This window comes from Bombina bombina, chromosome 4 (genome assembly GCF_027579735.1).
Source record: "Bombina bombina isolate aBomBom1 chromosome 4, aBomBom1.pri, whole genome shotgun sequence".
In the NCBI taxonomy this organism is placed as follows: domain Eukaryota; kingdom Metazoa; phylum Chordata; class Amphibia; order Anura; family Bombinatoridae; genus Bombina; species Bombina bombina.
In genome coordinates this window covers 244,085,853-244,110,552 of record NC_069502.1, presented here as the reverse complement: position 1 = coordinate 244,110,552, position 24,700 = coordinate 244,085,853, and the positions used below count along the sequence as shown (strand labels likewise).

At 38.5% G+C, this 24,700-nt stretch overlaps 1 protein-coding gene across 1 annotated transcript in view; it reads right to left on the bottom strand.

Moving 5' to 3' along the window:
• The window catches only part of LOC128657235 (parapinopsin-like), a 707,525-nt gene extending 683,737 nt beyond the window's left edge, over window positions 1-23,788 (bottom strand). Inside the window, exon 1 of the mRNA XM_053711500.1 lies at window positions 23,671-23,788. Within this exon, the coding sequence (XP_053567475.1) occupies window positions 23,671-23,788 (118 nt within the window). The remainder of the gene's footprint in view (window positions 1-23,670) is intronic.
• Between the last annotated feature and the right edge of the window lie 912 nt (window positions 23,789-24,700).

The following is a 24,700-nucleotide window of genomic DNA, read 5'->3' as shown; positions in this document are numbered from 1 at the left end:
GTTAATTTTCTAAAAGTGCCCAAAATGCCCTTAAAATAGAGGGCATTATAGTTTTTTATTAAAAAAAATCTAGCTTTTTTTAATAAAAAAAAACTGCACTAGGAAGTTTTGGGGCTTTAAAGTTGGTGGGAGAGGGATGTTAGAAAAAAAACGGCACTGAAAAGTGCCTTTACATTGCAGTCTATGGGAACTATTTGTTCTTATGGACCGCAATGTAAACATATATGTATATGCTGATATACATATATATTTATATGTTAATATGTGTATATACACATATTAACACAAACATATAAATGTATATTAACCTTAGTTAATCTATCCATTTTACATATTTATTGAAGGTATAGGGCCGATTTAACATGCTACGAATGCAGCATTTCTGTGCAAGCCGTCAGGCTCGCCGGAAACATAAGTCTTAAGACAGCTGCTCCTTAACTTATCCATCGGCATCTTAATAAATCGTCCCCATAATCTGTAAGTAGCATTAGTAATTCTAGAAGCTGAAAGCCAAATAGTACATTACTTTCTCCTCCGATCTAGTGGTACCTTTAAACTGCAATTATTATAATGCAGCTAGGTCAGAAATAAACCTTCCTCCATTAAAAAAAAAAGAACTAATCATCTAGGGGTCCATTTATTAATGTCCGAATGTACATGTCCGCCACACATCGATAAATGCCGACAGCATACGTTTTCAGCATTTATCATTGCACCAGCAGTTCTTGTGAACTGCTGGTGCAATACCGCCCCTTGCAGATTCGTGGCCAATCGGCTGCTAGCAGGGGGTGTCAATCAGCCCGATCATATTCAATCAGGTGGATTGCTGTCCGCCACCTCAGAGGTGGTGGACAAGTTAAGGAGCAGCGGTCTTAGGATCGCTGATTCTTAACTTCCACTTCAGCCGGAACTGAAGCGGAGTGGGTCGAAGGCAGCATCCGCTGCTTCATAAATAGACCCCCAAATGTGCCAGATACAACCAATAAGGTTTAAGGGTAGGTGTTTTATATATATATAGTTGCATTTCAATCTATATAATTTCTTCATTAAACACATCTTCAACATTTTGTTATCAAAAGTAAGTCTTGTGTTTTTTCACACACCATTCGAAATGTAAAAAACAAACAGTTAAACCACTTTATTTAAAGGGACATAAAACTAGTTGGGATAGAGACAATATGTACTTTCATTTCTTTACCTGCAAATTTTTACTTCAGTGCCTTGCCATTAACCTTTGTCACTAATTTTGTTTATTTTTTAAAATGATTTAAAAATATTTGCCAGCAATTTTTTAAAAAAATGTATGCAAACTAGTTTTTGCTTAATTATCCTATTTAGGATATGCACATATCTCAACCTGTTTTATGGCACTTTAAGAATAAAGTGAACAAAATAATCAATGTCAGTGCATGTAACAATATATTCCTAACTGCAGGACAGTTTCTGTGTTTGCAGAGTAGCATTTATTTGCACAGTGTAAAATTCATTATATCTATTCCAGCACCAAAAAAAAATGTATTTTAGATCACGTTTCCAATGTTAGGTATATTGTTGAGATAATACAAACATTATGTTTTTCTGGTCTTCTCTTTTGTGTAGATAAACTTAATATTTTAATTATGATTCCTATAAATATTTATATATTCATACTTGTAACCCAAACAGAGCTGCAATTTTCCTGCAATTGTAGTTGCCTTTAAAAACCCTTGATAGACTTAGTGACTGGTTAACTTATGCATAAATCATTTTTATAGAGATGATAAAAAAAAGTATTTGGTACACTGAAAAAAGAAGAAAATTAAGCAGTTGTTGAGAACTCATAACTAATTCTTCCAGTTAAACCAAAAATACAAAGACCTTTTAAATGCGCACTCATTATTTATAAAATATTATGTTAAAATTGGTTGAAAAAATAAATAAATAAAAATTATATATATATATATATATATATATATATATATATACACAAAATGTTCCCCAGATGCAATATACAAATTCAACTGTTAAATATGGAACACATACATAGTAACATAGTAGATGAGATTGAAAAAAGACAGAAGTGAATCGAGTTCAACCTATACAAATCTTAATATACTTACAAAAAAGATTAAATTAATCCCATTAAAAGGTGACCCATTTAACACAAGCAATCATATCCCTGAATTCTGTTTCTAGCCAGAAATGTATCTAAACCATTTTTAATTGTATCTAAGGTATTGGCATTTACTACCTCCTCAGGTAATGAGTTCCACAACTCAGGTAATGATGAGTTCCACAATTTTATTGCTCTTACAGTGAAAAAACGTTTATGTTGAAGGAGATTAAGGGGGATATTTATCAAAGCCTCAACTATGCTGCATTCGCCGGCACCAATACGCTCGCCTAACATCGCCTAACATTGCGGCCGCGGACCTGAATACCATCTCCATATTTATACAAAAAATCCGGGAAAAAGCCGCACACCAAGTATGTGGCAATGAGCATCGGACTTTTGTTAACTAGCAGTCATCGATCTTGCTGCTATTCGGATTTTTAAAAACTTTATTTATACCCTGTCACTAAACGCCGCCACTATACTAAAATGTTTAACCCCTATCCCGCCATTCTGGGACCCCGCCGCAACCTAAATAAAGTTATTAACCCCTATCCTGCCGCTCCCAGACCCTGCCACCACTGAATAAAATTATTAACCCCTAAACCCCTGGCCTCCCACATCACTACCATTAACTAAACCTATTAACCCCTAAACCGCCAGCTCCCCACATTGCTATAAACTAAATTAAGCTATTAACCCATAAACTTAACAACCCGTTAACTTTACATTAAAATTACAACATCCCTATCTTATAATAAATTAAAACTTACCTGTAGAATTAAAATAAACTATATTAAACTATTAATTAACCTACCCTAACTATTATACTAAAATTACATTAAACTAGCAATTGAATTAACTATATTACATATTAAAAAACCCTAACCTTACTCAAATTATTTAAATCTACTATTAAAAATTACTAAATTACAAAAAAAAATAAACGATAAGTTACAAAAAATAAAAAACACTAAATTGTGAAAACAAACCACAGTATAAAAAATTAAAACAAATTACACCTAAACTAATAACCCTATAAAAAAAAAAGCCCCCCCCCCAAATAAAAAAAACCCCTAGCCTACAATAAACTACCAAGGGCCCTTAAAAGGGCCTTTTTTGCGAGGCATTGCCCTACAGAAATCAGCTCTTTTACCTGTAAAAAAAAAAAATACAAACACCCCAACAGTAAAACCCACCACCCACCCAACCAACCCCCCAAATAAAAAGCCTATCTAAAAAACCTAAGCTCCCCATTGCCCTGAAAAGGGCATTTGTATGGGCATTTCCCTTAAAAGGGCATTTAGCTCTTTTACCTGCCCAGACCCTACTCTAAAAATAAAACCCACCCAAAAAACCCTTAAATTAACCTAACACTAACCCCCGATGATCCACCTACAGTTCTTGAAGTTCTGCTAGAAGGATCCATTCAGACGGCAAGAAGTCTTCATCCGGGTGGCCTCTTCCATGTTCATCTATCCGGCGTGGAGCGGGTCAATCCTGAAGACATCCGGCGGGGAGCTCCTCTTCAATACGGTCGCCGCCGTAAACTGGAACTTGAATGCAAGTGACGTCATCCAAGATGGCGTCCCTTGCATTCAAATTGGCTGAAAGGTTCCAATCAGCCAATAGGATTTGAGCAGCTCTCATGCTATTGGCTGTTCCATTCAGCCAATAGGATTGAGCTCTCATCCTGGGAAGTTCATCCGCTGGCCCGTATGCATCATTACATAGTAACATACATAGTAACATTAGTAGATGAGATTGAAAAAAGACAGAAGTCAATCGAATTCAACCTATACAAATTTTAATATACTTACAAAAAAGCTCCAGTTGATCTTAAATTAATCCCATTAAAAGGTAACCAATTTAACACAAGCAATCATATCCATGAATTCTGTTTCTAGACAGAAATGTATCTAAACCATTTTTAAATGTATCTAAGGTATTGGCATTTACTAGCAGCCACAAGAGAAAAAAAGGCGAGTCGGGGCCACAGGTAAAAAGATAATACTTAGCTTTTATTGCCATACAAAATATAAAAACACTCTCAGTGCATAAAAACAAAAGAGCTAGGACAGCAGCGGTCTGGCATGTTTCAGCTTCTCTGCCTTACTCATAGACCGTGCTGTGTACTGGCTCACAGCCTTCTTAAATCATGTAATTACACTGACATAAATCTGTTGCCACAGTTAACTCTTGCATTGCTGGAAACAAACAGTGCTTAATCTATTAGTTCAAACAAGTACATCACATGAATCATTCAATATGGAAGTGTAAACAGTAATTCAGCAGTTCAACACATATTATACAGATCATATTAATGGGAAAAATGTAATACTGAGATTCTGTAGGGAAAAAAGCGTATATTAAGTGTCAACTTTACATTAAGGACTACTATTTAAATACACTGTATTAGACTATACAATAAATCTCTCACTAAGCCTATACCATACAACTATATGGAGCTCAAAATACAATCCCCAGATCATTTGGAAAAAAAAAGTTTAACCTTGCTACATATCTGTATATACATGTATGCGAATATTCCTCTACTATTCAATACACCTTGTTAGACTATACAAGAAATCTCTCACTAAGCCTATACCATACTGCTATATGTGTTCAAAATACCACCCCAGATCAATTGGCCATAAACAAAGAAAGTTTAACCTTGCTACATATCTGTATATACATGTATGTATATATTCCTCTAACCAGACAAAAGTTCTAGGAAAGAATAACCCAGCTACATATCTATATACTGTGACTTAGTGACTTCTGTTGCCACAGTTAACTCTTGTATTGCTGGAAACAAACAGTGCTTAATCTATTAGTTCAAACAAGTACATCACATGAATCATTCAATATGGAAGTGTAAACAGTAATTCAGCAGTTCAACACATATTATACAGATCATATTAATGGGAAAAATATAATACTGAGATTCTGTAAGGAAAAAAGCGTTTATTAAGTGTCAACTTTACATTAAGGACTACTATTTAAATACACTGTATAAGATTATACACGAAATCTCTCACTAAGCCTATACCATACAACTATATGGAGCTCAAAATACAATCCCCAGATCATTTGGCTATATATAAAAAAAAAAAAAAAAAAGTTTAACCTTGCTACATATCTGTATATACATGTATGCGAATATTCCTCTACTATTAAATACACCTGGTTAGACTATACAATAAATATCTCACTAAGCCTATACCATACTGCTATATGTGTTCAAAATACCTCCCCAGATCGATTGGCCATAAACAAAGAAAGTTTAACCTTGCTACATATCTGTGTATACATGTATGTGAATATTTCTCTAACCAGACAAAAGTTCAAGGAAAGAATAACCCATCTACATATCTATATACTGTGACTTAGTAACTTCAAAATTATGGATGTTATATTGATTAAGCAAGAACTTATACCTAGGTTGGAGGTAAAGGTATACCAAAACTATATGTGCGTCCTATATCTGCTTAACGACAACAGTTAATTAAATCTGTTTGTATGTTTAAATCTTCAGGTATTCTGGTCTTAAGTTTAAAGATCCAAAATGCCTCGCGCATGCGTAGCACTTTGTCTCTATCTCCTCCTCTCTTTGGTACTCGCACTCGAGACAAAGTGCTACGCATGCGCGAGACATTTTGGATCTTTAAACTTAAGACCAGAATACCTGAAGTTGACACTTAATATACGCTTTTTTCCCTACAGAATCTCAGTATTACATTTTTCCCATTAATATGATCTGTATAATATGTGTTGAACTGCTGAATTACTGTTTACACTTCCATATTGAATGATTCATGTGATGTACTTGTTTGAACTAATAGATTAAGCACTGTTCGTTTCCAGTAATGCAAGAGTTAACTGTGGCAACAGATTTATGTCAGTGTAATTACATGATTTAAGAAGGCTGTGAGCCAGTACACAGCACGGTCTATGAGTAAGGCAGAGAAGCTGAAACATGTCAGACCGCTGCTGTCCTAGCTCTTTTGTTTTTATGCACTGAGAGTGTTTTTATATTTTGTATGGCAATAAAAGCTAAGTATTATCTTTTTACCTGTGGCCCCAACTCGCCTTTTTTTCTCTTGTGGCTGCTGGTGATTTTGCAGACTTGTGGAGGTCTGCAGGCGGTTTGCAGGGAGCACCTCTGTGGTTGCTGTGTTTGGAGCCGTTACATTGGTCACTTTGGTAGTGACGAAGAAGCCAAGGGGAGGAGATTGTCACACTCACTTGGGAACTGATTGAGACCAGGAGGGTACAGAGAGAAGTTGCGGTTGGCGACTAGAGCCCCCAAGGTACTGTGTTACATCAGCATTCAGGATGTTTATACTGTGATACCCCCATTTTAGGCTTTTGACATTTTACGTTTGTGTCTGGCTAAATGAGCGCTGTCTCAGGACTTATCTGTATATAGTATTGGCATTTACTACCTCCTCAGACAATGAGTTCCACAACTCAGGTAATGAGTTCCACAATTTTATTGCTCTTACAGTGAAAAAACGTTTGCATTGAAGGAGATTAAGGGAGATATTTATCAAAGCCTCAACTATGCTGCATTCGCTGGCATCAATACGCTCGCCTAAAATCGCCTAACATTGCGGCCGTGGACCTGAATACCATCTCCATATTTATAAAAAAAGCGGGCAAAAAGCCGCGCACCAAGTATGGGGCGATGAGCATCGCACTGTTGTTAACTAGCAGTCATCGATCTCGCTGCTATTCGGCTTTTTACCAACTTCATTTATACCCTGTCACTAAACACCACCACTATATTAAAATGTCTAACCCCTATCCCACCGCTCCCGGACCCCACCACAACTTAAATAAAGTTATTAACCCCTATCCCGCCACTCCCGGACCCTACCACCACTAAATAAAGTTATTAACCCCTAAACCCCTGGCCTCCCACATCACTACCATTAACTAAACCTATTAACCCCTAAACTGCCAGCCCCCCACATTGCCATAAACTAAATTAAGCTATTAACCCCTAAAATTAACAACCCGCTAACTTTACATTAATATTACAACATCCCTATCTTATAATAAATTAAAACTTAACTGTAGAATTAAAAGAAACTATATTAAACTATTAATTAATGTACCCTAACTATTATACTAAAATTACATTAAACTAGCAATTAAATTAACTATATTACATATTAAAAAAACGATAACCCTACTCAAATTATTTAAATCTACTATTAAAAATGACTAAATTACAAAAAAAATAAACGCTGTTACAAAAAATAAAAAACACTAAATTACGAAAAAAAACAAACCACAGTATAAAAAATAAAAACAAATTACACCTAATCTAATAGCCCTATCAAAATAAAAAATCCCCGCCAAAAAAAAAAAAAAAAACCTAGCCTACAATAATCTACCAATGGCCCTTAAAAAGGCCTTTTGCGGTGCATTGCCCCAAAGAAATCAGCTTTTTTACCTGTAAAAAAAAATACAAACACCCCCCAACAGTAACACCACCCACCCAAACAACCCACCCAAATAAAAAGCCTATCTAAAAACCTAAGCTCCCCATAGCCCTGAAAAGGGAATTTGTATGGACATTGCTCTTAAAAGGGCATTTAGCTCTTTTACCTGCCCAGACCCTACTCTAAAAATAAAACCCACCCAAAAAACCCTTAAATTAACCTAACACTAACCCCCAATGATCCACTTACAGTTTTTGAAGTCCCTCTTGAAGGATCCATCCAGCCAGCAAGAAGTCTTCATCCAGACGGCCTCTTCCATCTTCATCCAACCGGTGAGGTCTTTATCCAGACGGCATCTTCTATCTTCATCCATCCGGCGTGGAGCGGGTCCATCCTGAAGAGATCTGGCATGAAGCTCCTCTTCAATATGATTGCCGCCGTAAACTGGAACTTGAATGCAGTGATGTCATCCAAGATGGCGTCCCTTGCATTCCTATTGGCGGAAAGTTTCCAAACAGCCAATAGGATTAGAGCTGCTAAAATCCTATTGGCTCTTCCAATCAGCCAATAGGATTTGAGCAGCTCTCATCCTATTGGCTATTCCATTCAGGAATGCAAGGGACACCATCTTGGATGACGTCACTTGCATTCAAGTTCCAGTTTACGGTGGCCACCGTATTGAAGAGGAGCTCCACGCCGGATGTCTTCAGGATTGACCCACTCCATGCCGGATGGATGAAGATAGAAGAAGTCGCATGGATGAAGACTTCACCAGATAGATGAAGATGGAAGAGGCCACCCGGATGAATACTTCTTGCTGCACGGATGAAGACTTCTTGCCGGCTGGATGGATTCTTCAAGCGGAACTTCAATAACTGTAAGTGGATCGTCGGGGGTTAGTGTTAAGTTTATTTAAGGGATTTTTGGGTGGGTTTTATTTTTATAGTAGGGTCTGGGCAGGTAAAAGAGCTAAATGCCCTTTTAAGGGCAATGCCCATACAAATGCCTTTTTCAGGGCAATGGGGAGCTTAGGTTTTTTAGATAGGCTTTTTATTTGGGGGGGTTGGTTGAGTAGGTGGTGGGTTTTACTGTTGGGGGTGTTTGTATTTGTTTTTACAGGTTAAAGAGCTGATTTCTTTGGGGCAATGCCCCGCAAAAGGCCCTTTTAAGGACCATTGGTAGTTTATTGTAGGCTAGGGTTTTTTTATATTGGGGGGGGCTTTTTTATTTTGATAGGGCTATTAGATTAGCTGTAATTCGTTTTTATTTTTGATACTGTGTTTTTTTTTTCTCTCGTAATTTAGTGTTTTTTATTTTTTGTAACAGCGTTAATTTTTTGTTATAATTTAGTAATTTTTAATAGTTGATTTAAATAATTTGAGTAGGGTTAGGGTTTTTTAATATGTAATATAGTTAATTTAATTGCTAGCTTAATGTAATTTTAGTAAAATAGGGTAGGTTAATTAATAGTTTAATATAGTTTATTTTAATTTTACAGTTAAGTTTTAATTTATTATAAGATAGGGATGTTGTAATTTGAATGTAAAGTTAGCGGGTTGTTAGATTTAGGGGTTAATATCTTAATTTAGTTTATGGTGATGTGGGGGGCTGGTGGTTTAGGGGTTAATAGGTTTAGTTAATGGTAGTGATGTGGGAGGCCAGAGGTTTAGGGGTTAATACATTTATTTATATTGTGGCGGGTTCCAGGAGGTTCCAGGATAGGGGTTAATAACATTATGTAGGTGGTGGCAATTTCAGGGCGGCAGATTAGGGGTGTTTAGACTCGGGGCTGGTGTTAGGTATAAACGTTACTGGTTTTCTACCATAGAAATCAATGGGATATCTGGCAACATTGAACATAAGCTTTCTCTGCTTTCAGACTCCCATTGATTCCTATGGCATCCGCGGCCTCCAGGGTGGCAGATTGAAAACCAGGTACCCTGGGCCTGAATAGCTGCAAGCGTACCGTTAACTATTTGATAACTTTGAAAAAGTGTAAAATATTGCTGAATGTGTATTTGGAACATCTGTAATGACGTAAGCATCGATCCTGTGTCGGATTGAAACCGGTGGATCATATGTTACGCCACAGATTTTTGCTGGTCTGTAGGATTTGATAAGTAGGTTGAATCAAGCTCGCCACAATTACGCTGCAGAATTCCATCTTATTTGTGGTTGATGGCTTGATAAATACCCCCTAAATCTCCTTTCCTCCAGCCTTAAATTGTCACCTTTTGTCACAAACAATTTCCTTGGAATAAATAGAGTTTCTGCCATTCTAGAGACTTTTTCTAAGTTTGCAATGTCTTTTTTCCCCAGAACTGCACTCAATATTCAAGGTGGGGTCTTAACAGGGATTTATATAGTGACAGAATTATGCTTTCCTCCCTTGCATCAATGCCATATTTAATACATGCTAGTATCTTATTGGCCTTAGAAGCCGCTGCCTTGCATTGTGCACCCATCTTTAGCGTGTTATCTATTACTACTCCAAAATCCTTTTCCTCCTCTGTTTGGCTAAGTCTAGACCCATTTAAATAATACATTGACTGCTTATTTTTGCTTATTTTACAAAATGTAGAACCTTGCATTTTCCAGTATTAAATCTCATTTTCATTAACCTGCCCATTCTTCTAATTTTTGCAGTTTGCCTTGTAAAGCAAGTTCATCCTGCCCTGACCTAATGACCTTGCATAACTTTGTATCATCTGTAAAAATAGAGATGTTGCTATTTAATCCTTGCTTCAAGTCATTAATACAAATATTAAAAAGAACAGGGCCCACTACTGATCCCTTGGGGACTCCACTGATTACCTTTGTCCAATCTGAGTATGATACGTTTACTACTACTCGTTGCTTCCTGTCTTTTATCCAGTTATTTATTCATGAGCTAAGATTTTCAGCTATTCTCAGTCCCTAAATTTGTACATTAATCTCTCATGTGGTACTGCATCATTGCAAAATCCAAGTATATGACATCAACTGATTCCCCTTTATCTATATTGTTACTTACTTCCTCATAGAATCTAATTAGATTAGTTTGAAATGATCTATTTCTCATAAAACCATGCTGATTTGAACGCATAGGGGCTGAATTATCAAGCTCCAAATGGAGCTTGATGCCCCTGTTTCCGTGCAAGCCATCAGCCTTGCCGGAAACAGCAGTTATGAAGCAGCGGTCTTAAGTCCGCTGCTCCATAACTGGTCCACTGCCTCTGAGGCTGCGGTCTGCAATCTGCCCGATCCTATATGATCGGGCTGATTGACATCCCCTGCTAGCGGCCATCTGCAGGGAGCGGCATTGCAGGGGATGACATTGCAAATCTGCAGGGGGCTGCATTATACAAGCAGTTCTGGTGAACTGCTTGTGCAATGTTAAATGCAGACAGCGTAGCATGTTGGACAGACATTGATACATTAGCCCCATAATCTTGTTTACATGAATATACTCATCAATATAATCACTTATAATCGCCACTGCTGGATGCCACACTTTCCTCAGGCTCCTGACCTCTTCTGGATTTATCTTAATTTTAACCTTCTTGCATTTAAAATTCATCATAATTATTTCAAGGACCAATACCGACTCCACATAACGCACAACTAGACTCACAAAAATTGAACGGATGACATTACTAAAGTGAGATACTCAATGGATAGAAATATACTCCCACCAGACCATCTTACTACCAGAAAGAGAGACCTTCAGCTGAATACCACAAACAAGGTACACTTAAACTAAAAAAAAAAAGACTCAACCCATGCACAAATTGGGTTTTGGATTTCATCATACATTTAGCAATGCTCATATTTCATTTCTAAACACAAGAAAAACTAATTGATTAAGTCTATTTTACTAAAATACATTGGTTTTAAAACCCCTGCATGCTTTCTTATCTGTTATCTACAATGCAGCCTGAAGTGCAAAATCTCACACCTCACTCTGGCCTGAATCCTATAGATCAGGGCAATGTAACCAGACCCCACTGCTAACATTCCTACAAATACTAGAAGCTATTTAACCCCTTCACTGCAGAGGGAATGACCACCTATACGCCCTTACATCTGCACTCCTTAAGACCCCAAAAAGCGGTCGCAGCACTCAGTCCCTCACTAGTGGCTACCCTAAAATCACTCAGCATTTTCGAAGGGACCGACAGGGGCTGTCGTGGAGGAAATTCAAAATTTAAAGTTCTATATCCTGACACTATCACAGCTGCCCCACCTGCCCTGGTACCCACAAGCCCAATTGAAGTGATCCAACCTAAAAGCCACAAAAACTATCAAATCAAGAAAATCTCTTTGTGTGATCCCTATTAGAAGACACGTTGTCACCAAAGTACAGAGCAAAACCTCAGAATCCCAAGACTGTCCTATCAGAGCAATCCTATGCAATGCCAGATCAATAAAGAACAAAACAGCTATTATTTCCGACCTTATTGAAACATGCGAATTAGCATGCATCACAGAATCATGGTTAGATGAAAATGCAGGGCCTATTCTAGAGGCAGCTATTCCAGACAATTACACAGTGTTCAACCGCCCGAGACAAGATCGCAAGGGAGGCGGAGTTATGATCTGTGCAAAATCATCCTTAAATCCCAGACCAATATCAGTCCACAAAACCCAATCTTTTGAATGTATAGCTGCCAGCCTCTCAATAGAGAGAGGATTCTGAATACTGCTAATATACAGACCCCCAGGAGATGGGAAGAGATTTCTTCAGGAACTCCCAGACCATTTGGCTGGCTTAATCCTTGAACACCCCAGATGGCTTATATTAGGAGTACACTCGGCTTTACACAAATCGTCACCACTCCCACCCAAAGAAAAGGTCATACACTTGATCTAGTGTTTCAGTCTGGACTAGAAGTGTCACCAGTAACTGTAAACCCAGTTACCTGGTCAGACCACCAATCCATTCACTTCTCCATTGTATCACAATCAATCACTCCCTGCATTGACTTCCAATTAAATGGTTAACATATTTTAAAATTGGCCTGCTGACCTTCAAAGCCTTAAACAACCAAGGCCCACAGTACCTGAAAGAGCTCCTGACACCATACATCCCATCTGGTTCACTTAGGTCAGCCAACACATCCCTCCTCTCAGTGCCAAGAATAAGGACAAACTCAGGCTCCAGAGCATTCTGCCATGCTGCCCCTACTTTCTGGAACTCTTTACCAAAAATGGGCCAGCTCCTATGCATCACATTCCTGCTTTTTAAATAAATATAGCAAGAGAACGACGAAAAATATATAATAAGAGTAAATTAGAAAGTTGCTTAAATTTGCATGCTCTATCTGAATCATGAAAGAAAAAAAAAATGGGTTTAGTGTCCCTTTAAGGACACACATGGTAATACCCAGTCTTTTTAAATAATTTATATTTTATTTATAGGGAATTAAGAATGAAGTTTAATTTATATGTCATTTCTTTGTTAATGAATACTAAAGTGATCCGGTGTATAAGTATTTACTGTTTCTTGCACCTGCCACTTGCTAAGTAATGGCATCATATCAAATTTCCTGTATTATCTCTAAAATCTTATATCTACATTATATATATATATATATATATATATATATATATATATATATATATATATATATATATATATATATTACAAAAAATAAATACATTTATACTACTATCACTGGGTAACTTTTCACACTCAAATAAAGTTTTGTTTAAGTCTTAGGGAAAAAATATAATGCAAATCACTCTAAATAATTAGTCATATATTTTCTAAATATGTTTTTTATTGGGCGTGTGTCCTAGAAATCGTTATTACTGCTTCATGGAATAATTGCTAATTACCTGTAAATGGTTAATGATTTGTTGGACAGATTTTCACTGGCTAAATTAGAAGAAAACAAAGTTTATGTTATCTTACTAATGCCTTCAAAATCCATTATATTTTAGGAGGCTAAAAGAGATTTATTGATGATTATTTGGCCATTTACATTAATCCTCAAATAAGTATTTGATGAGTCAGAATCTTGTAAAAGTTATAAGGTTGTAAATATATTATTAAAGAAGTTCAACTTGAATTTGCAGGCTTCACCAAGCAATTTAAATTGTTCTAAAATACTAATGGCTTTTACAGCATCAAATCATAAGAAGGGAAGGTCTATACAACACAAAACTCTCATAAATCTATATAAACACAAATACATACATATGTGGTATGATAATGATTTGTTGGACAGATGTTCACTGACTGAATAATAAGAAAACAAAGCTTAATTTATGTTACTAATGCCTTTACAATCCATTAGATTTTAGGTAATGATTTATTGATGATTATTCCACTTTTTACATTAATCCTCACATTAAGGATTTGATGAGTCAACATCTTGTAAAATCTATCAGGTTTAAAATATATTTTCTTAAGAGTTCAACATAAATTTGCAGCCTGCACCAAGCAATTTAAATTATTTTTAAATATTAAGGGACTTTACATCAATAACTCATGATAAGGGAAGTTCCACACAACGTAAAGCTCTCATAAATGTAAAGAAACACAAACACCTACATATATATTGACTGTGATGTAAAAGAAAAACTAGACAAGGATGAATAATAACAGAAAACACAACTTAATAAAATGGTTACATTTTCATATATAAAAAGTTTGCACATTTTAGAAGCCTATATAAAAGCTCAGTAATTAAGACAATACCTCAAGATGATAAAATAATAAAAGTCAAGTGATAGTCAGTTATTCTCCAGAAAACAGCTTCATACACAATGATAAACCAGTCATAGTGGCTAAATGTGTTTAGTCATTTTTTTTAAAAAGGGTGTTCTTAGGACTAAAAAGCTAGGTGTCACACACAATGAATTGCTAGAGAAACAATGGTAACAATGTATGTAAGAAATGTTTGTAGGAATGATAGGGACAAAATGATTACAAAATTCCACCCAGTTAACCCCTACAATTAATCTACTTCATATTTTTTTTAAATACAGACGGCTAGATTTAGAGTTCGGCGGTAAAAGGGCTGTTAACGCTCCGCGGGTTTTTTTCTGGCCGCACCATAAATTTAACTCTGGTATCGAGAGTTCAAACAAATGCTGTGTTAGGCTCCAAAAAAGGAGCGTAGAGCATTTTTACCGCAAATGCAACTCTCGATACCAGAGTTGCTTACGGACGCGGCCGGCATCAAAAACGTGCTCGTGCACGATTCTCCCATAGGAAACAATGGGGCTGTTTGAGCTGAAAAAAAACCTAACACCTGCAAAAAAGCAGCGTTCAGCTCCTAACGCAGCCCCATTGTTTCCTATGGGGAAACACCTCCTAAGTCTGCACCTAACACCCTAACATGTACCCCGAGTCTAAACACCCCTAACCTTACACTTATTAACCCCTAATCTGCCGCCCCCGCTATCGCTGACCCCTGCATTACACTTTTAACCCCTAATCTGCCGCTCCGTAAACCGCCGCCACCTACGTTATCCCTATGTACCCCTAATCTGCTGCCCTAACATCGCCGACCCCTATGTTATATTTATTAACCCCTAATCTGCCCCCCACAACGTCGCCGACACCTACCTACACTTATTAACCCCTAATCTGCCGAGCGGACCTGAGCGCTACTATAATAAAGTTATTAACCCCTAATCCGCCTCACTAACCCTATCATAAATAGTATTAACCCCTAATCTGCCCTCCCTAACATCGCCGACACCTACCTTCAATTATTAACCCCTAATCTTCCGACCGGAGCTCACCGCTATTCTAATAAATGTATTAACCCCTAAAGCTAAGTCTAACCCTAACACTAACACCCCCCTAAGTTAAATATAATTTTTATCTAACGAAATAAATTAACTCTTATTAAATAAATAATTCCTATTTAAAGCTAAATACTTACCTGTAAAATAAATCCTAATATAGCTACAATATAAATTATAATTATATTATACCTATTTTAGGATTAATATTTATTTTACAGGCAACTTTGTAATTATTTTAACCAGGTACAATAGCTATTAAATAGTTAAGAACTATTTAATAGTTACCTAGTTAAAATAATTACAAATTTACCTGTAAAATAAATCCTAACCTAAGATATAATTAAACCTAACACTACCCTATCAATAAAATAATTAAATAAACTACCTACAATTACCTACAATTAACCTAACACTACACTATCAATACATTAATTAAACACAATTGCTACAAATAAATAAAATTAAATAAACTATCTAAAGTACAAAAAATAAAAAAGAACTAAGTTACAGAAAATAATAAAATATTTACAAACATAAGAAAAATATTACAACAATTTTAAACTAATTACACCTACTCTAAGCCCCCTAATAAAATAACAAAGCCCCCCAAAATAAAAAATTCCCTACCCTATTCTAAAATACAAATATTACAAGCTCTTTTACCTTACCAGCCCTGAACAGGGCCCTTTGCGGGGCATGCCCCAAGAATTTCAGCTCTTTTGCCTGTAAAAAAAAACATACTATACCCCCCCCCCAACATTACAACCCACCACCCACATACCCCTAATCTAACCCAAACCCCCCTTAAATAAACCTAACACTACCCCCCTGATGATCTTCCTACCTTGTCTTCACCATGCCAGGTTCACCGATCCGTCCTGGCTCCAAGATCTTCATCCAAGCCAAGCGGGGGCTAGACATCCACTGAAGAAGTCCAGAAGAGGGTCCAAAGTCTTCCTCCTATCCGGCAAGAAGAGGACATCCGGACCGGCAAACATCTTCTCCAAGCGGCATCTTCTATCTTCTTCCATCCGATGACGACCGGCTCCATCTTGAAGACCTCCAGCGCGGATCCATCCTCTTCTTCCGACGACTAGACGACGAATGACGGTTCCTTTAAGGGACGTCATCCAAGATGGCGTCCCTCGAATTCCGATTGGCTGATAGGATTCTATCAGCCAATCGGAATTAAGGTAGGAATTTTCTGATTGGCTGATGGAATCAGCCAATCAGAATCAAGTTCAATCCGATTGGCTGATCCAATCAGCCAATCAGATTGAGCTCGCATTCTATTGGCTGTTCCGATCAGCCAATAGAATGCGAGCTCAATCTGATTGGCTGATTGGATCAGCCAATCGGATTGAACTTGATTCTGATTGGCTGATTCCATCAGCCAATCAGAAAATTCCTACCTTAATTCCGATTGGCTGATAGAATCCTATCAGCCAATCGGAATTCGAGGGACGCCATCTTGGATGACGTCCCTTAAAGGAACCGTCATTCGTCGTCTAGTCGTCGGAAGAAGAGGATGGATCCGCGCTGGAGGTCTTCAAGATGGAGCCGGTCGTCATCGGATGGAAGAAGATAGAAGATGCCGCTTGGAGAAGATGTTTGCCGGTCCGGATGTCCTCTTCTTGCCGGATAGGAGGAAGACTTTGGACCCTCTTCTGGACTTCTTCAGTGGATGTCTAGCCCCCGCTTGGCTTGGATGAAGATCTTGGAGCCAGGACGGATCGGTGAACCTGGCATGGTGAAGACAAGGTAGGAAGATCATCAGGGGGGTAGTGTTAGGTTTATTTAAGGGGGGTTTGGGTTAGATTAGGGGTATGTGGGTGGTGGGTTGTAATGTTGGGGGGGGGTATAGTATGTTTTTTTTTACAGGCAAAAGAGCTGAAATTCTTGGGGCATGCCCCGCAAAGGGCCCTGTTCAGGGCTGGTAAGGTAAAAGAGCTTGTAATATTTGTATTTTAGAATAGGGTAGGGAATTTTTTATTTTGGGGGGCTTTGTTATTTTATTAGGGGGCTTAGAGTAGGTGTAATTAGTTTAAAATTGTTGTAATATTTTTCTTATGTTTGTAAATATTTTATTATTTTCTGTAACTTAGTTCTTTTTTATTTTTTGTACTTTAGATAGTTTATTTAATTTTATTTATTTGTAGCAATTGTGTTTAATTAATGTATTGATAGTGTAGTGTTAGGTTAATTGTAGGTAATTGTAGGTAGTTTATTTAATTATTTTATTGATAGGGTAGTGTTAGGTTTAATTATATCTTAGGTTAGGATTTATTTTACAGGTAAATTTGTAATTATTTTAACTAGGTAACTATTAAATAGTTCTTAACTATTTAATAGCTATTGTACCTGGTTAAAATAATTACAAAGTTGCCTGTAAAATAAATATTAATCCTAAAATAGCTATAATATAATTATAATTTATATTGTAGCTATATTAGGATGTATTTTACAGGTAAGTATTTAGCTTTAAATAGGAATTATTTATTTAATAAGAGTTAATTTATTTCGTTAGATAAAAATTATATTTAACTTAGGGGGGTGTTAGTGTTAGGGTTAGACTTAGCTTTAGGGGTTAATACATTTATTAGAATAGCGGTGAGCTCCGGTCGGCAGATTAGGGGTTAATAATTGAAGGTAGGTGTCGGCGATGTTAGGGAGGGCAGATTAGGGGTTAATACTATTTATGATAGGGTTAGTGAGGCGGATTAGGGGTTAATAACTTTATTATAGTAGCGCTCAGGTCCGCTCGGCAGATTAGGGGTTAATAAGTGTAGGTAGGTGTCGGCGACGTTGTGGGGGGCAGATTAGGGGTTAATAAATATAATATAGGGGTCGGCGATGTTAGGGGTAGCAGATTAGGGGTACATAGGGATAACGTAGGTGGCGGCGATTTGCGGTCGGAAGATTAGGGGTTAATTATTTTAAGTAGCTTGCGGCGACGTTGTGGGGGGCAAGTTAGGGGTTAATAGATATAATATAGGGGTCGGCGGTGTTAGGGGCAGCAGATTAGGGGTACATAAGTATAACGTAGGTGGCGGTCGGCAGATTAGGGGTTAAAAATTTTAATCGAGTGGCGGCGATGTGGGGGGACCTCGGTTTAGGGGTACATAGGTAGTTTATGGGTGTTAGTGTACTTTAGGGTACAGTAGTTAAGAGCTTTATAAACCGGCGTTAGCCAGAAAGCTCTTAACTCCTGCTATTTTCAGGCGGCTGGAATCTTGTCGTTAGAGCTCTAACGCTCACTGCAGAAACGACTCTAAATACCAGCGTTAGAAAGATCCCATTGAAAAGATAGGCTACGCAAATGGCGTAGGGGGATCTGCGGTATGGAAAAGTCGCGGCTGAAAAGTGAGCGTTAGACCCTTTAATCACTGACTCCAAATACCAGCGGGCGCCCAAAACCAGCGTTAGGAGCCTCTAACGCTGGTTTTGACGGCTACCGCCGAACTCTAAATCTAGGCCAGAGAATGTAAGATTTACATAACTCATCTATATATTAGAGAGGTGGTAAAGAATAAGAAATGTAATAATGAAGCATTCACAGGAGTAAGGGATTCCAGTATGGAATATAGGGCACACAGAGTTAACAGTCTGCACAGAAGTTACTTCATGTAGTGGAAGGCATATCACTTGAGTGATGACAGGAAGGAGGTTTTATGCACGCCTAATAGTGAGCAAGCTATCGACTAGATTATGAGTTTTGCGGTACAGCTATACCGCTGAAAAATTGTGCGTGGAATGGGCAGGAACGCATATTACGATTTGAACAGCCAATAGGATTTCAGAAGCTCTCATCCTATTGGCTGAATTGAACAGCCAATAGGATTTAAGAAGCTTTCATCCTATTAAGAGCTTCTTAAATCAAATCAGCAAATAGGAATGCAAGGTACACCATTTTGAAACCGGTACCTTGCATTCAACGTCAGTGTCAGGATAGCTCCACTCGGCTCCGCTCCGCGCCGCAGGGATGAAGATAGAAGACAACCCTGAGATGGATGAAGGTGTTGCTGCCTGGATGAAGACTTATCACCGCCTAGATGAAGATGGATGTCCAGACTTCAGAAACTGTGAGTAGATTTTATGGGGTTAGTGTTAGGGTTTTTTTTTATTTCTTTGGGTGTTTTTTTTCTTTAGATTAGGGATAGGCACTTGTAAAAGAGCTGAATGCCCTTTTAAGGGCCGTAAAAGAGCTGACAGACCTTTTAAGGACAATGCCCATATGAATGCCCCTTTGGGGGCAATGGGTAGTTTAGGTTTTTTAGAGTTAGGTTTTTTTATTTTGGGGGTTACTTTTAGGGGGGACTTAGTAAATTTTTTTAGGTAAAAGAGCTTTTTAACTTAGGGCAATGTCCTAAAAAAGGCCCTTTTAAGGGCTTTTGGTAGTTTATAGTAGGTTAGGGGGTGTTTTTATTTTATTTTTTATTTTTATAGGGCTATTAGATTAGGTGTAATTGTTTTTATTTTTGATAATTTCGTTTATTATTTTATTTTTCATAATTTAGTATTTATTATTTCTTGTAATGTTAGATTTTTTTATTTTTTTTTCGTAGTGTTTTTTTTTTTTAATTTTTAATTTAGGTTTTTAATTGGTAGTTTTTTAATTTTATTAGAATAGTTATGTTAGGTTAATGTATAGTTTAAACTTTTTTTGAAGATAGTTATATTGTAATTTTAATTTAAAGTTAGGGGGTGTTAAGTTTAGGGGTTAATAGTTTAATTTAGTGTTTTGCGATATGGGGGACCAGCAGTTTAGGGGTTAATAGGTTTAGTTTAGTAGTTACGATGTGAGGGGCTGGAGGTTTAGGGGTTAATACTTTATTATAGTGTTGGCTATGTGGGGGCCGGCGGTTTAGGGGTTAACAGATTTATTTAGGTGTCGGCGATATCGGGGGGGAGGCGGAATTGGGATTAATAACTTTTATTAGTTTTGGCGATGTCGGGGAGCGGCGGAATAGGGGTTAATAACTTTTATTAGTGTTGGCAATGTTAGGGGAAAGCGGATTAGGGGTGTTTAGACTTTAGGCTTATGTTCTTTTCCCCATAGACATCAATGGGGTTGCATTACGGTGATCTCCTTTCTGCGATCGCAGGTGTTCGTTTTTTTCTTACACTTTGTCCCCATTGATGTCTATGGGGAAAGCGTGCATGAGCACGTAACTCAGCTCTTGACTTTTGTGCGGTATGGAGCTTAACACACCATAATGCACAGCACAAGGAGGTTTTTCAGTAACTCATAATGGCAGTGCTATAGAGAGTGCAATAATGCAAATTTTCTGGCTTTATTTTCTTACCCTGTTTAGCGCAAAACTCGTAATCTAGGTGAATGAGAGCTATAACTATAAAGGAAGCTGTACCTTGTTCCAGCAAACAGGATCATGCAGAAAGCCAGTATGCTGCAGTTTACAGAAGGTATTAATATATGTCCCATATGAAGTTGCAGGAGACTGAGCGACAAACAGGTGTGTAGAGATTCGTTCCTGAGAGGACCAAGAAAGTAGATCCAGCCATAAGCACAAAGAATCAGGAAACACAATAGTTACTGACACAAACCTTAAAAGGACACGAAACCCAAATGTTTTATTTCATGATTTTAATTTTAAACAACTTTCTAATTTATTTCTATTATCTATTTTGCTTCATTCTCTTGATATCCTTTGCTGAAAAACATATCCACATACGCTTAGCAGCTGCTGCTTGGTGCCTGCACATAGATGCCTCGTGTGATTGGCTCACCCATGTGCATTGCTATTTCTTCAGCAAAGGATATCCAAAGATTGAAGCAAATTACATAATAGAAGTAAATTGGAATGCTGTTTAAAATTGTATTCTCTATCTGAATCATGAAAGAACAATGGTGGGTTTAGTGTCCCTTTAAAGTTAGGAGACAATTGCAGGTAAATGTGATAATGGGAAGGTGTCAGTGCGAAGGTCACAGAGAGATACCAAATGAGACAGGTCTATAAGCAGAACTCCAAAAAGGCCAGAGCTGGAAAGAAATGATACAAGCATCAGAGAAAATTAACTCCAATTACTGTGGAAACGTGACGTTAACCAAGCCCCTGGTAGCAGGTTAGGCTGACTTTTATTGCTGGAAAGAGGTCAGAGTAAGTTGTGAGGCTTAAAGGTGCAGAGCGAAAACATGACACTAGGGGACCAATTTAACAAGGGCTGAATGGCCCCTAATCACCCTATTTCTGCGCAAGCCTGCAGGCTCTCCGGAATCAGCATTAAGAAGCAGCAGACTTAAGACTGCTGCTCCTTAACTTTTCCCCCGCCTCTGAGGCGGCGGGCAGCAATCAACCTGATCGGGTACGATTGAGTTGATTGACACCCCGTGCTAGCAGGCTATTGGCCGCGAATCTGCAGGGGGCGGCATTGCACAAGCAGTTCACCAGAGCTGCTTGTGCAATTTTAAATGCAGACAACGTATGCTGTCTGCATTTAGCGATGTCGGGCGGACATGATTCGCAACAGTGAATCATGTCCGCCCGCCATTTGATAATTCTGACACTTTGTGAACAAGATGAAATCATTATTAACACAATAGTGTAAAATGGTGAAATATAAGCAGTCTGATGAATGCAGAATAGTATGAAATAAAACAAATATCTTATTGGGACATTGCAGCTACCTCTACACCCTCCAGTCCTGCTTCTGTAAACTCCTTAGCTCAAAACAAGGGGACTTATTTGATCATCCCTGGATCCTGTCAGAAACTGGAGAAGTACCACTGGATGGGTGGATCAATAAAACACAATAGTTATCAATATCCAATTTATAGCTTAATTCTTTAAGTCCTGTTGGTTCAATTCTACTGGCGGTATAAAAAGAAGAAAAATGCCAAGCAACATGTAATCAATTTACAACTAAATAGCTCGCTAAATGGAGAATACTCACAGGAGCAGATAATTAGAATAGTGTTTGCTGAATGTAAAAGTCTGTTTCAGCTCAGCATTCAGTTCAGCTCAATGTTTTTCAGTGGTAACAGCCATCATTCTCAAAAGCATAACATGTTTTAAAAACTGTAACAACCAATCTATAATGACCAATATTTAAAACCTACTTATCCCCCTTTGGCCTATAACATCCAAGGAAGAAAGACTTACAACAATAACTGCAAACAACTGTTTGGTGTAAAGAAAAAACCAAACTAAAAGCACACAAATGTATAAAGAAATCAGTCAAATTACAGTAAGATTGCTTCTCAAAAATGGCTTGATAAATGCACCTCCAATAAAAGAAAAAACACTGTCATCTATTTTTAAAAAATTAATCACATTGTGACCCATTATTTACATTGGTGCCATGCATGTGCCAGATGTCTGCAAAGTTGTGGGTGTTCTCTGTTTGTAGTTATGGGATTGGTTACACACCTGCTTCTTCTTCTTAAAAAAAAAAAAAAAATAGATCTGAGCAGGTAGGCAGTGTAAGGACCAGCATGGGACTGTAGCAACCTAAGGGTTAAGGCTGTGGGGAGTGAGATAGGAGTAGAGGGCCGGGTACTGAAGCTAGTGCAACATTGTTGCAAGTTTTGGGAGGAGCCCCTTCCTGACCTTAAAATGTGCAGCTTTCAGTTCCCTTTCCCAATTCTCCTGGTATCCTGAAGCAGAGACGTTTCTGTTCTTTTCTTCAGACTGCTAGGCCTTCATCCAAGTCAGCATGCATTGTTCCAGACGATCCATCCTGCCTCTAGCCCGTTTCCAAGAGCTACAGTCTCAATCACCTACAAGGAGAAAGCAGATAAGTACCTTGAAAAACATTGATAGCATAGGGGATGTGATCCCTCCCAGTCAGCACATTGTTAGGCATACAGGGAAAGCAGATTCTAATCTGAATATGCAAAGTACACTAACTACTATCCCTGAATCCCCAGAATATCAGCAATTAGGTCACACACAACGTGCAATATTGGGGCCTACAGCTACCGTGCCGGATGCCCCCAAGCCTAATTTGGGGCCTAATGTTTATCCCACTACTAGCAATGCGTCAATCATTGGTGGCTCAGGGCCCAGTACACAACACGCTAATGTTTTGCCAAATTTGGGGCCTAATGCTGCGCACATTAGTGATTCAGGGCCTAGTATATCCCATGTAACTAGTATGACTAATTTGGGGCCTACTGCTGCGATCATTGGCAGTTCAGGGCCCAGTAACCTCATGTTAATGCAGCCCAATCGGTTATTATTGGTGGTTCAGGGCCTCCTGTCACAACTATCTACTTGGCTACCCACTCCCCTGCTCCATCGGCCATTACTGTCTCAAGGCCTGGCACGTATCAGGCAAATATGGTGTCCACGTGCATCATTGGTGGTTCAGGGCCTGCAACACTGAATTACTATCAGCCTCCCCCTGCAGCCCCCATCTTACCTGCAGCTTCGGTGGAGTCCTTGTTTGCTTCTGTCCCTCCGGCAGCAGCATCGGCGGCCTCTGCATTCCTGGCCTTCATAGCAGCTGCGATGTCATCTTTGGCGATGTCCTCCGCCATTCCGGTTGGTCCTCGCGATCCTCCAGAAGTGGACGTCACGCGCCCCGCCCCTTCTGGTGACATCACCGGAAGTCAGTCGCTGCACGGTCCCCAGCACAACGGCCCATCACTCCTCGGCACGAAGGTGAGCATCAAGAGAGGGCTTTGGGGCTGGCGGGACCCGTGCAGTTAGGGCTTACAACGCATCAAGGCTATGGGATGATAAGGGCTAAGCCAACGAGGGGAATTTTGAATAGAAGGGGTCACAATAGCACTAAGACTTGGGGGAGAGGGCGTGACGCAGCACGGGCACCGCAGACCACCAGGAATAAGTGCAATTTTAAAGGAAAAGCAAAACAGCGTAATTTAGCAACTCAGGGAACTGGGGCTATAAATAATACGCCAGATCAGAATGCCAATGCAAACGCTACACAGCGTAATTTAGCAACTCAGGGACCTGGGGCTATAATTAATACGGCAGATCATAATGCCAATGCAAACGCTACACAGCATGAACGTTTTCACGATACACGTGTTAATGTTTCACAAACACAGGCAGATAATATTAGGATGGCTGTAGCTTCACAGCAGGTGCGTTTTCATGATACAGGGGTTACTACTTCACAACCGCAGGCAGATAATATTAGGATGGATGGGCGAGCAAATGCTGGCAGTGTGAGTGGTCTTCAGAATGCTGCAGCTACATGCATGAATGTTAATGACTTCATGAATCCATCATCTCATCTCATATATCTTTTGCCCATGATCAAGGAGTGTGTGGGGGTAATACTGTTCAGTCACATTACATTAGATCCTCAGTCAGGAGTAATGGGGAAGAAACACAACATATGCATACTCAAGTTTCACAAAATGACACTTTAGCAGCTCCTGCCATTTCCCAAGTTTGCAATGCTTGCAAGTAATTTTCTCTTT